Source organism: Bubalus bubalis, chromosome 23, assembly GCF_019923935.1.
Source record: "Bubalus bubalis isolate 160015118507 breed Murrah chromosome 23, NDDB_SH_1, whole genome shotgun sequence".
Lineage (NCBI taxonomy): Eukaryota > Metazoa > Chordata > Mammalia > Artiodactyla > Bovidae > Bubalus > Bubalus bubalis.
In genome coordinates, this window is record NC_059179.1 from 46,918,532 (window position 1) to 46,932,493 (window position 13,962).

The 13,962-nt window shown below is 46.4% G+C and overlaps 1 protein-coding gene across 2 annotated transcripts in view; it reads left to right on the forward strand.

The window, feature by feature from the left end:
- The window catches only part of DOCK1 (dedicator of cytokinesis 1), a 559,970-nt gene that overhangs the window by 469,659 nt on the left and 76,349 nt on the right, over positions 1-13,962 (forward strand). For both annotated transcript variants that reach the window (XM_025273840.3, XM_025273841.3), the window contains exons 33-35: positions 1,992-2,140; positions 11,465-11,550; positions 11,736-11,892. In XM_025273840.3, coding sequence (XP_025129625.1) covers positions 1,992-2,140; positions 11,465-11,550; positions 11,736-11,892 — 392 coding nt within the window. The remainder of the gene's footprint in view (positions 1-1,991; positions 2,141-11,464; positions 11,551-11,735; positions 11,893-13,962) is intronic.

Sequence of the window (13,962 nt, forward strand, 5' to 3'; positions counted from 1 at the left end):
AGGTTCTCTGGAAGCTCACCCTCGTCACTCCAGCCCTCAGGAGTTTAGGTCCAGCAAGGTTTAGGAGCCACTGCCCGGGGGAGGCAAAATGGCAGCAAAAAAAAAAGAAAAAAAATAAAAACTGAGATTTTTGAGTTAGCAGTCGAAAGCAGAGCCCTCGAAAGGTATGATACCAACATTTCCAAAAAAGTAATTGAAATAGAAAAGAAAAATAAACAGGTTTGGAACCTGAAAGAAGCCAGTGTCTACTTTCTGAGGGACACATTTTGGAAGCATGTTACTCCAGGAATGCTAGAGAAAATGACAGGCCCCTGTCCGCTTCAGCTGTGTGTGTCTGTTTTGTTTGGCTGTTCAGCCAAGTCTTAGTTCCTGGGCCAGGGGTTGAACCCAGGACCACAGCAGTGTAAGCCATTGTAACCACTGGATCGCTAGGGAGCTCCCAGCGCCTGGGTAATTGTTAGAGCAGACAGATAAGGGAGCGCTGTGGACAGCCAGCATCCTTTCTTTAACGGAGGGTCGGCGAGTGCCACTCCCCTGGAAAGATGCCGTGACAAGCAGGCAGGGAATGGGGGACACGGCCGAGGCTTCAGAATCCCAGACCCGGGTTCCCATCCTGCCTCGCTATTTCCAGTGGACAGCATGCCGGTTTAGGGAAGTCTGCAGTCTCTTTGTCTGTAAAACAGAGTTCAGGATGGCCCCCACCCTGGGAGAGGGTGGTGCTAATGAGGTGGGAATGTAGGAGAAATCTTGGTACCTTCTGCTCAGTTTTGCTATCAAATATAAGGTCTATTAAATTTTTTTTAAAGTTCAGTTTTTAAAATTGAAGGAGGCGTGGCTGCCATCTCACAAAATGATGCTGAGAATCAGTGAGGCTCTTTCCATGAGGCTTGTCTTGTAGTCGTACTTAGTAAATGTCAGCTAACACTGTAACATTCGTTATCAGTCATGGGCAATAGTATTTGAGAAGGCTTCTCAAAAGTTGTTTTTAAGCAAATACTATTGCCCTGTGAGTCATAATGAATATTATAATCTAATGCTTAAAAAAATTATATCTGGACAAGATAGGTGAGATATAAGATAAAGGAGTTATTTAAATAAGCATTTTTGGGGACTTCCCTTGCAGTCTAGTGGTTAAGAATCCACCTTCCAATGCAGGGGACACAAGTTTGATCCCTGATCAGGAAACTAAGATCCCACATGCCATGGGGCAATTAAGCCTGCATGCTCAACTGCTGAACCTGGGCATCGCAGCTGCAACGAAAGAGCCCTCATGACGCGATGAAGACCCCACCTGCCTCCACTAAGACCCAACGGAACCAAATAAATAAATATTAAAAATAAGTAAACAAGCATTTTCGATCACATCGTTAGTCAAAAAAAAAAAACCCAAGTGCTCTCTGCTTCCACAGCTTCATATTCTGAGGTCTGGCATTGCTTTCTTTGATTGCAGTCGTTCAGAAGGTTACAGAAATCACTCAACATTATTTACAGAGGTTCCAAATAGTAAACTGTTTTTCAAATGATGTTGCAGACAGAGAGGGCCCAAGAGACCATCTGCCCTATCTGCCTTCACTTTATCAACTCTTGTTCATTATCTACAAAGTGAGATGCCCAGTGTCCCATCTCCCAGCCCTGCTCTTTCCAAATCTGGGTACCCACTGGCAGCTCACGGCTCTTATGTGTGTGATGTGACTGTCTATTTGTGAAATGGCGTTTATTGTCTGTAACAGACAAAGCATGACTGCAGGCCCTGTACTAGATGGATTTTTTTAACAGCTTTACTTAAATTTGCAATACTGTCCACTTCTTATACTACAGGCTGGACACATTCAAAATCGTTGCCTGTGGGTGAGAAATGGATATATATTCTCCAGATCCTAGCCTTCAAAATCCTAGTGATCTGTGTAATTTTGTTTTGTCCACTGAAGCCCATTTCAGAGTCCTTTTTTAAAAAAAAAAAAATTGTTGAATAATGCATTTCTTTATTCAAGGTCAACACAAGATCAAGTTCATTCCAGAGATGGTTGGTCCCATATTGGAAATGACGCTGATTCCAGAGACAGAGCTTCGCAAAGCCACCATCCCCATCTTCTTCGACATGATGCAGTGTGAATTCCACTCCACCCGAAGCTTCCAGATGGTAAGGACATGGGTGCGCGGTAAGTGGCTTGGACACAAGCCACTTCCTCAAGGTGCTATGGTGTGTCCTCTCGAGAAGGACTCATAGATGGTTCTGCAGTTACATGTGGCGAATATGGAAAACACTTCCCTACATCTTAAGAGAGAAGAGTCCTAGGCTTTCGTTGTGGAGGAAGCCTGTTGTTCTTAAGGAGGACTGCTCTCAGCTTTACGGAGCATTGTTCTTTGGTTTTAGCTTTCAGTTACTTTTATCTGGATTTACTTACACATTAAAACTGGGTAAAACTCTCTTTCACCCTCCTTCAAAGGTGCAGTAGAGGGTTTGATCAGACCTTACTGTTGCTGCTTCGTGCTGAGTTACCTCATTTTTAAGTCTCAAGTCTTTGCCTTTCTTCTTCTAAGTGTGTGCCTTGGTGTTTTTACCTGTGCAGTGAGACAGATGAACTTCCTGAAGGTGTATGTAGGGGCTTTCCTGGTGGTCCAGACTTCATGCCTCCACTTCAGCAGGCGCAGGCTCCGTCCCTGTCAGGGAACTCAGAGCCGCATGCCCAAGGCCATACATTTTTGGTCAAGGATCCTTAGCCATTTGTTCATTTTATATTATCCTCTGTTTGTACCTTCACGGACAGGTGATAAGACACCCTGAAAGTAAAATCAGGGGGGAAAAAAAAAAAAAACTAGTGAAAAAAAAAATCTCTTTGCTAAAGTAATCTGGTCTTGTGAATTGGGAAATGATCAATTTCCTTTTCCATTGGGACAGCTGATTTTCTACTGACCTATCTCAGCCTCCCTGGGGGTTATGGCGTGTGGATGCCCCAGGGCATATCATCCTTCCCAAATCTGCTGCTTCCCCAGGGCCCTCGTTCCTGCCAGGCTCCTTGTCATCTGGTTCATGGGTCCCATTCCACCGGCCTGGCCTTGGCTTGCTCTCTTGGCCTCGCTGGTGGGTTGCGATGGCTTCTGGTTCTTCCTCTGTCTCAGCCGCAGGGTCCATCAGCTCCCCTCGCCCCCCATTCCAGGCTCTCCTGGACCACAGAGTCTGTCTCTCCACTCGCCGTATCTTTTCAGACTCCTCTCTGTTCTCGGTTCAGCTCTTGTCCTGCAGCGGCCCCTCTCCTGAAGCACAGGGCGTGCCCTCTCTTCCTTGTCGGTGACCTTGGCGAATATGTGTAGCTGACACGTGCTCTGAACAGCAGGGCATGGCTGCCCTCCCCTGCTCCCCGCCCCTCCCCCATCCAGGGAGCTTCTAGGACAGGGCTGGCCGACTGCTGTCTAATCTGCCACCAATTCAATTATCTAACCTTATTAGTCACATCAACAAGGCTTAAATTGGCTCTGCGTTCATAGCAGATGTGCAAACCAAATGGAGTGAGGGGAAGGCATGAAGGGTTTTCATCTTTACAAAACTTTACTGTTTTGAACATATGACGGAGCCTCTTTTTTGAGAGGTTGCTGTAGCTTTCAGAATGGGGCTGTAAAGAGTTGTTTCACACTCTCACAGTGGCAGTGGAGAAGCAACCTGCTGCATTCAGAAGAAATACCTGCCATTTCACTCAAGTTTAAACTGCCTCACACCATCACTGGAATTTCAAAAACATGGCTTACACGTTGGTTTTTTTTAAAAGTTCCCCAGGGCTGTTGCTCCTGGTCTCCAGCGGTAGTGGAAGGCATTTCATTAGAATGTTCTAATACATACAGTTCCCCAAGAGTCTGCTTCTTCCTTGTCTCCATTTCTGCAAGAAGGAGCATGAATCTTCTTTCAAAATAAGTATCCCCTTTTCTGTGTCCTTGGTGTTGCTCATCCTGTCTCCCCAATGTCCGTGCACTGGGGGGTCTGGCATGGAGGTGGGATAGGGTGGCCTGGAGTTATGGGTTCACATACCCTCCTGGTAGCCTGGGACCCTCTTTCAATGGCTGCAGGCAATTCCTGACCTTGATACCATTGGCTCTGGGCAGGTCCTAACAGGTACACGTGATCTGATCCGTCGTGGAAGAGCTTGGACAAGACAGGAGCATCTGAACTAGGAGGCTCACATATGTACCAAGTGGCCTTGCATTCTAGAAATCCTTCCCACCTAGAAAATAATCTGCTTCATGTCAGCAGGCAGGCTTTCCTGGTGGCTCAGGGGTAAAGAATCTGCCAGCAATGCAGGAGACATGGGTTTGATCCCTGGGTCAGGAAGATCCCTTGGAGGAGGGCATGGCAACCGACTTCGTAGTAACAGCTTTACTTAAATTTGCAATACTGTCCACTTCTTATACTACAGGCTGGACACATTCAAAATCGTTGCCTGTGGGTGAGAAATGGATATATATTCTCCAGATCCTGGCCTTCAAAATCACAGTGATCTGTGTAGTTTTGTTTTGTAGTAAACAAAACAAACATGGCGCTCGTAGTAAAGAACCCGCCTGCCAATTCAGGAGATGTGAGAGACACAGGTTCAATCCCTGGGTCAGGAAGATTCCCTGAAGGAGGAAATGGCAACCCACTCCAGTATTCATGCCTGAAGAATCCCATGGACAGAGGAGCCTGGCGGGCTACAGTCTGGGGTTGCAAAGATGAGCCTTAACTAACCTCTCCCCTATCTCCCTGAGAAAAAGTGTGAAAGTGAAAGTGTTAGTCGCTCAGTCGTGTCCAACTCTTTGGGACCCCATGGACTGTAGCCCACCAGACTCCTCTGTCCATGGGATTCTCCAGGCAAGAATTCAGGAGTGGCTTGCCATTTCTTTCTCCAGGGGATCTTCCCAACCCAGGGATTGAACCCAGGTCTCTCACATTACAGGCAGATTCTTTACTGTCTGAGCCACCAGACCCTGCCCCCCAAAATGACTACATTCTGAGCCTCAGCCTCACTAGATTTTGATTCAGAAGAAAAGCATACCTTTTAAATTCTCCCTTGGCACTTTTTTTTTTTTTTTTTTGAAGAATTCCATTCCTTCTATCTTTGGAAAATACAGAACAGTTAAGAATTGTAGCAAATGGCCATGTGGGCTCTCAACCATTAATAAAAAGGGGATGGAAAAGATTCCACAGCAAAATAGTGTTTTCGGTCACAGAGCTATTTTCTGTTCTCTTCCTGAGGGTCAGCAAAATGCTCCAAGACTTCCAGAAATTCCTATTTAGTTGTAAAACATTATAGCATGAGTAATCTTTGTGTCCTAAATGTTGCAAATTCCTGTTTGAATAATCTCTTCTTGCTGCCCGGGCTGGTTACCTTAAGCAAATAATTGAATAACCAAGTGGGTGCTGGCAGCTTCTGCCTCTTGGTGGCAAAGCCAGTGTAGTTTGCACTGTAATATGAATGTGAATATGTTTGGTGGAGATTTTTTGTTTATTCTTCAGTTCATTGGGATTTTGTTGATTGCTTTATTCTTGCTTTCATTTAAAAAATAATACTTGATTCTGTTGTTTTGGATGCTTAAAGGGGAAATATGGCCCCCAAATTAGGCTTTCATTTCACTGAACCCCAGACTCAAAAGTGGTCCAAGAGGTCGTGGAAACTAACACCCTGGACTCTGAGAGTTCTGATGACCCTGAATCATATTAATATTATAAAAGCTTTCCAGCAAAGAGATGCCTGAGTGTGTGCATAGTAAGTCGCTTTGGTCTTATCTGACTCTTTGTGAACCCTGGACTGTAGCCCACCAGGCTTTTCTGTCCATTGGATTCCCCAGGTGAGAATACTGGCTGCTACTGCTGCTAAGTCACATCAGTCGTGTCCGACCCTGTGCGACCCCATAGACCGCAACCCACCAGGCTTCTCTGTCCCTGGGATTCTCCAGGCAAGAATATTGGAGTGGGTTACTATTTCCTACTCCAGGGGATCTTCCCAACCCAGGGATCAAACCCACGTCTCTTACATCTCCTGCCTTGGCAGGCAGGTTCTTTACCACTAGCACCACCTGGGAAGCCCAAAGATCTGCCTGCTGCTGCTGCTGCTGCTGCTAAGTCGCTTCAGTCGTGTCCAACTCTGTGTGACCCCATAGATGGCAGCCCACCAGGCTCCCCCGTCCCTGGGATTCTCCAGGCAAGAACACTGGAAGTGGGTTGCCATTTCTTTCTCCAAAGCATGAAAGTGGAAAGTGAAAGTGAAGTCGCTCAGTCGTCTCCGACTCTTTGCAACCCCATGGACTGCAGCCTACCAGGTTCCTCCGCCCATGGGATTTTCCAGGCAAGAGTACTGGAGTGGGGTGCCATTGCCTTCTCTGAAAGATCTGCCTAGACTCCCATAATCCCCTTTAACCCACAGGACTTATGTGCAGGCTTGCTTCTGGGGTTCACTGTCAATGAAGACAGCCCCAGAGGCAGTCCCTGGCCTGTGCTGTGGAGCAGAGGGGCACAGCTGCATCTGTCCGAGGTGTCGCCAGGTGTAGCCACGCAGCAGACAGTCCCCTGCCAGGCTGCTGCAGGTCTGGGCCTTGACTATAGGTTCCTGGGTGTTTCATAGAAGCTTCCAGGTCACTGAGCTGCCTGCTTGTTAGACCTAAGGGATGTGGGGACTTTATTGATAGGACGTGGGCTATGGAGTGCCAGAGACTAATTAAGTGTGTAATTAAGTTTACAGAGCGGTTAGGCCAGGGGAATGGAACATACGTCAAAATAGTGGTGTGTCTGAGCACAAGGATTGAAGGCTGAGTGATAGATTTGGGGGGGCGTCAGTTACTTTTCATGTGTCAACCTGTAAGCACGGAGCCCCAAGGGTGTGGGAGACCAGGGCGCTCTCTGCTAAGCCTGTGCCTTCCTCTTGGCTGTGTGATCCACAGTTAATTGACTTTCACCCACCCTACCCCAGCCTTCTAGTCATGCTAAAGAGAAGGGCGTGGTTCTGCAATGCTGTTGGCTTAGAGAAGGGCGTGGTTCTGCAATGCTGTTGGCTTAGACAGTTCCATCTGGGGGCACAGAACGAAAGAGAGTCTAATTTCTGGAGCTCTCTAACGCCAGGGGATGGTCTAAAACCTTGGTCATACCTCCAGGATCTAGTGAGATGCTTTGCTCTAAAAAACACAACTTAGGACAAAGTGCAGCCAGACAGGCAGGCCCAGGAGATATTGTGGGTTTGGTTCCAGACCACCATGATGAAGGGAAATCTCAACAAAGTGAATCGCATGAATTTTTTGGTTTCCTAGTTCATATAAAAGTTGCGTTTGCACTATACGGCAGTCTCTTAAATGTGCAATGGCATTATATCTAAAAAAGCAATGATCATACCTTAATTAAAACCAATTTATTGCTAAAAAAGTAAAAAAAATATTTTATTGCTAAAAAATGCTAACCATCATCTGAGCCTTCAGTGAGTCTTAAAGTCTGGTGGAGGGTTTGGAATATTGCAAGAATTACCAAAATGTGACGCAGAGAAGTGAGCAAATGCTATTCGATCAATGGCACGGAGAGACATGCTCAAGGCACAAACCTTCAGTCAGTGAAAATGCAGTATCTGCAAAGCGCAATAAAGCAGCATGCGGTAAGAAGACACTTGCCTACACTCAGGTTTTCTTGAAGGGTTAAAGAACGTTTTGCTAATGTGCTTCGCTTTCCGCGGTCTTAGAGCTCACCTTTCTCTCGGCTATTGACCTATGTGGTGAGTTACCGGTTCCAGCCTTCTATCCTGGTCCTGCCTTGCTCTTCATAACTACAGATCTCTTCTATAAATGTGTCCCTGGGTACCTGGAGAATGCAAGCCTGGTTTTATACATTTATAAATGCAGCATAGCAAGAATGGTAGGTCTAACCCCCAACAGCCATGATGCATCCCAAACCAAGGAGAGCTGGCTTTTAGATTATCCTGTCCTGAGACCTTTCATTCTATGATCTCTTAAGTTAGAGCCAGCAACTCACGGTTCATGTTGGCACTGAGCACTGAAAGCAATGGTTCTTTCTAAGTTACTTGAGTCGATGTTAATATCATACACTACTCCTCCAAGCGTAGCTCCCTTCAGCCTCCACTGTGTTCAACTTAACAGCAACCCTCTGAAAAGCCTGATGTTTGTACGTGGCCTCTTACGTTTCATATTCTCGTAGGGCCACGGTATCGGGTGCTTAGAGACGCTCTGTTCAATATTTTAAGTTGAACACCCTGTGGATATTTCTGTAGCGATATTAGCATTTCAGAAAAGAGGGGATAATATAATGATTTTGCTTATCACATGAGTGAGCCTCTGTGACCTTCCGAGCAACACAGTAAACCCTTGCTAATTTTATCCCAAGCATAGAGAATCCCGTTTGAAATTACCAGACAGCATGCCTTTACAAGTAAGATAATAAACATGATTTTTAGAAAACCAGCCCTGCTCTTTCAGCAAACGTACTTTCTCCAGTTTATTTGGACAGGATCATTTAATCCTGATGATGATAACAGTCCACAGCACAGGAGCGAATGGATGCTAGTATATTCGGTGAAAATTGATGAAGGCCCTGGAATTTGAGGCTAAGCTGCAGATCTGTGGAATTGAATCCTCGCTGATAAAAGGAACAGGGTCTCCAGTGTTTGTGCAAATTACAGAGTTTAGACTTGAGGTTAGTGAAATTAGAATCAGCTGTGTTCTTCTGATTTGCTTATCATTCATCCACTCTTTTTAGAAAACATTGAATTCATCAGTCAAAATTTGATAAGCAGCCTACTTAGGGAGATGGAGCTTCCTCTGTTGCCCTTGTTTTGTGGCAGCGAGGTTTGTGGAGAAGCAGAGAAAACATGCCATTTCCAGAAAGGAGACTCTAACTTCAAATACCTTCTGATTAACTAGTGATGAGCAATTTGAAATGCCGATATGTGTTTGCCTGTGTTAGGATAAGGTATGCTTTTCTTCACTCTCTAAGCCTTCTTTGTTGTATGCTCATTAAACATGTGTGGAATCAAATCATGTGTTTTAATTAAATTTAGACTTATTTTACCTCACGATGGCTTCTTCTGAAGAATTAGCACTCACCACTTAATCGTTGGCATCCCCATCATGGTGCCATCATGGAAGATGGGGCTGCCTTGAAATGCAAACTTTTGGTCCAGTAGCAAGCCATTTCTCTTGTGCTAGTCTCCAGAAAGAACCACCTTTTGCAGAGGTTTTTTTTTTCCTGTAAAGAGAAGAGTAATAGTGGGTTAGTATCCAAGTTGTTATTATATAGTAAAAGTCATTCTCCTGAGACCTCAGGTGAACCAAAAAAATGCAACTCATTCTCTCTTCTTCAGTAGAAAGAACCATCTTTTTTTCTCTGTTCCTAAAATCTCTGAACTTCTTAAGCCCAACAGAATCAAAGAGGGTGTTTACTGGGGGGGAGGAGACAATGGAGCAGATCAAGAAGAGAATTGCAGGGATTTACTGAAGTCCAAGTTTTTGTGATGTTGCTAAGTCCTTGATGTCAAGCAAGAATCAATACTTCTCTCCAGTCCTGTTTTAAGCCTTTGTTTCATCCATGGCATGATAAAATTGTGACTTCAGGCAGCATGTCCCGATCAAGGTCGTGCTTTGAGGCTGCTCCTTGGGTCTCCCCAGCCCCCTTGCCTTCTGCTTCACAGGGGCATCACTGCAGGTATCACTGCAGCAGTGGGGCCCCAGGTCCGCAGCACAGTAGACAGTGTTGGATGCACCAGTTACAAGCACTGCAATGAGTGTGTTCACCACTTGGCTTGTGTGGCCAAGGTGGTATCTTAGCAACCTACTGGCCCGCTCCTTGGGGGCCCTATTAAGTCCTCCCCAGCTCCAATTTAACACCGACTCTATGCAATAATTTATATGTACACAGCATATTCATCCCATTAGAGCATCCATGCCAGGTGTTATCCTAGGGGTTGGGAATACAGCAGAGACCAATAGAGCAGAAAAGTCTTCTCATGCAGCTTAAATTCTTATGGAATCCCAATAACAGTGGGGGCTAGTTGCCTGGGGAAGCAATGTCTGAGTGTATATTTTAAGGGGATTCCACTAGAGGTGATCATACTAAGTGGAGTAAATCAGAAAGAGAGAGATAAATATCATATGACATCACTGATATGTGGAATCTAAAATATGACACGAATGAACTTACCTACAAAACACAAACAGATTCACAAACCAAGAGAACAGGCTTGTGGCTGCCAAGCGGGAGGGGAATGGGGAGAGATGGAGGGAGTCTGGGGTTAGCAGATGCAAACTGGTATATATAGCATGGATACACAACAAGCACGGGGAACTGTGTTCAGTCTTCTATAATAAACCAGGAAAAGAAGGTGAAAAGGAATATATACTTGTATAACTGAGTCCCCTTGCTCAGCAGAAATTTGCACAGCATTGAAAATCAGCTCTACTTCAATACAGTTGTTTAAAAGGAGGGTCTCAGAGACCCTCGCATACCTGCCAGGTCTGCTTGCTTTGTGAACCCTGAATTCAGCCCTTGTTTCCTTTGGGTGCAGCATGGGTGCCTCATCTCAGGAACCAAAGCTCTCACAGCCTCTCCTTCCTGCCTGTCCCACATCCATGAGTAACTGCAGGGACCCTCACCTGGCCGGAATCCCCATATTCAGGTGGCTCTGAATTGTGGCAGGGACGGGGACGGGGCCGCGAGGGTTGAGGAGGGTGGGCACATCCATCCTTATTACAGGAGTTGTTTCCAGCCTGATCAGCCACGGAGTCCATGAGTTCTGTGAAAGCATTTTGGAGATTCGCTCCTCCCCAGAATTTAGAGTTGTCCTGAAAGAAAGAGACAGACAGACCATCAATCCTGAGGGTCCTTTCCCACCATAATATGCTGGAAATCCAATCAGAAGCTTTGGGGGATTCAAAGAGAGGCCAAGGAGGGACCTTCTTAAGGTGTCTGCTGGTCTGACTTAAAGGCATTACCCCTCGTGTTTTTCACCCTGTTTGTCATCCAGGATGAGCTACATCACTGGGATCCGTTAAGGCATGGCAGGGAAGTGGCCCTTTGCCTGTTTTCAGATTGCAGAGAACTCTGCTGCCAAGTGACACAGCGTCTGTTCTTTTCCAGGAACCGAGGAGCTATTTCAGTTGTTACTTGTTCATAAAGATGAAGTTTGAGACTTTTTTCTATGTTGCTCCTTGATATCTTTTCCCCTTACGATTTCCTTTTCTTTCTCTCTCTGGTGCTACTCCTGGGATCAGAAGATGCATTGAGCCTTCATCAACCAGGGAGGGAAATGAAAGATTCCCCCTGTGACAGGGGCTCATCAGAAATCCCCAGGGGTTCGAGAAGGGCACCTCTTAAACAAAATCAAGCTTCAAAGGTGCAGGGCAACTCTCCAATGACGATCTGTTGGCGATTTATGTATTATTGACGCTCAAGTCATGAGATGAAGTAGCCACCATGCTGATTATTTACACTTCCTCTGTTTAATTACAGTTTGAAAATGAGATCATCACCAAGCTGGATCATGAAGTGGAAGGAGGCAGAGGCGATGAGCAGTACAAAGTGTTATTTGATAAAATGTAAGTGTTGATTAACAGTGGGATTTATGTCAGAATGGAGACAGAGAGACTGTAATTCGACGACAATGAACTTTGTAGCCCAGAAATAATTAAAAAGTGTTAATGATGGACATATTTTAAACTGTGCCTCAGTCCAGTTTCTTTTTCTGAGTGTGATTAACAAGGTATGTGTAATTATTTTTCAGCCTCCTGGAGCACTGCAGGAAACACAAATACCTCGCCAAAACGGGAGAGACTTTCGTAAAGCTTGTCGTGCGCCTGATGGAGAGACTTCTGGACTATAGAACCATCATGCACGATGAGAACAAAGAAAACCGCATGAGCTGCACGGTCAACGTGCTGGTGAGTGAGAGCTTAAATATCCCATCTGTCCAGGAAGCTGGGAGATGACCCAAGAATTTCAGAGCTTCGGGACAGCTGGCCATAGGGCTTTGCAGGGCAGTGTGTGGCTTCCTTCGCTTGTTTCCTCGTCTGTTGCAGGGAATGAAGAAGGGAGGACTGTTTGCAGATCTGCTTTTTAAGCATGTCTGCCCAATAAGCATGTCTGTGCTACCGTCTTTGCTCTGGATGTCTGCACAGTTGTTCTTCCCCTGGCTCAGAAGATAAGAAGATCTGTCTTGTCTTGTAACCAGGGAGTGCCCTCACTGATTACAGATCCTAAGTGGGGAGTTTGGGTGTGTTTTGTTTTGAATACTTATCGATGGCTCTGCTGGGTCTTTGCTGCCGTGCATGGGCTCTTCGTTGCTGGACGTGGGCTTGCTCTAGTTCCAGTGTGAGGGCCTCTATTGTTGCGGAGCATGGGCTCCAGGAAGGGAGGTCTTCAGTTGTTATGGCCCATGGGTTTAGTTGCCCCAGCCACATGTGGGATCTTAGTTCCCAGACAAGGCATCCAACCTGTGTCCCCTGCATTGCAAGGCAGATTCTGAACCCCTGGACCACCAGGGAAGTCTCTCTAAATGTGTTTGTTACTAGGATCCTTGTAAACTGTGGTGGGGGGAATGGTGGCCTCCAAAAGAGATGTCCACGTCCTGATTCTCAGAAATGTGAACGTGACCCTATTTGGAAAAAAGGCTCCTAGCGGTTGTGGCTCAAGATCTTGAGATGAGACCAACTGGGTTACCCTGGTGGGGGTGAGTCCAGTGACAGGTGTTCTTTAGGAGAGAGAAAAGGAGATGACAGAGACCCCAAGGGGAAGACCAGGTGAAGTAGGAGCAGAGATGCCAAGGATGCTGCCACAGCCAGGAGGTCCTGGAGCCCCCACAGCTGAAAGGGGCAGGAAGGATGCTTCTCTTGGAGGCTACGTGGCCCTGCTGACACGTGGATTTCACACTTGAGCCTCCAAAATGGTGAGAGGACGCAGAGCTATTGTGTCAAGCCACCAAGATGGTGGCAATTTGTGGCATAGCCACAAGAAACCCATGCGTGGCCACATGAAGGCTCAGGTGAACTCAACCACCCCCGTCCATCGGCCTCTGGCACAGCTGCAGTCACTGGACTTGGCCAGCTTCTGAGGACACCCCGTTCCTGACACAGTCGTGGTGCATCAGGCAAGGCTACAGGGCGAGGAGCTTTTAGGAAGCTTTACAACAAACTCAGCAGCTGGGAGTGGTTGGCAAACCTCATGGCCCTAAGGAGCCACGTGACCCCACGTCTGGCTCCAGAGTTCTCTGCCTCTCTCAGCATCTTCCTTCTCTGTTTCTCCCTTAAGGAGCCAGACAAACAGACTGCTAGCCCTGGAAGCCTTTTCATCAATTTCCCCTGCCTGTCCCGACGCAGGAAGGCCAGGAAACACTGCTCCTGGTTTCTTCTCTTTACTTCCCTGGATTGTCCTCATCACTGCCCGATCGTTGGACAGCAGGTGGAAGCCCTGCCCTGACTTTCCCCATTTGTATGGACTTGTGGGCCCTTTGAGCTCATGGGAGTGGATTTTTGTGCCAAGAGGAGCAGGACACATCATTCATTCTTGAAAATCACCAGAGGGGTTTGGACTAAAAAGTTAAGCAAAAGGGAATACTTTTTACCTTCCTTCTACTTGAGTATCAACATTGAATCTGAGGTTTGCCACCAAGAGCTGGCCGCTGAAAGCTTGTGCAGTCTCAGCCCTGCATTCTGGGGCAGGCCAATCTGTTTTGGCCAGTGATACACATTTTGAGAGCAAGTTTTCTTTTCCTTGAAAATCTAAACATGGGGGACTTAAGGTTTCTGGTCCAGTATGTAAGGCAGCTTGGAAGTGGTTACCCCCATCCTCACTACAAGAAGAAAAGCTGCCAGACTGAAAATCAACAACTCTTCTTAGAGTCATCATCTTAGATCCACTGGGAAAATGCCTGCTCCCAAACTGGAGAGACAGGAGGATACAGAGAATCGCAGTTCCCTGGAGCAGAAACTGCCGCTGGAGCCACTACCTGACTC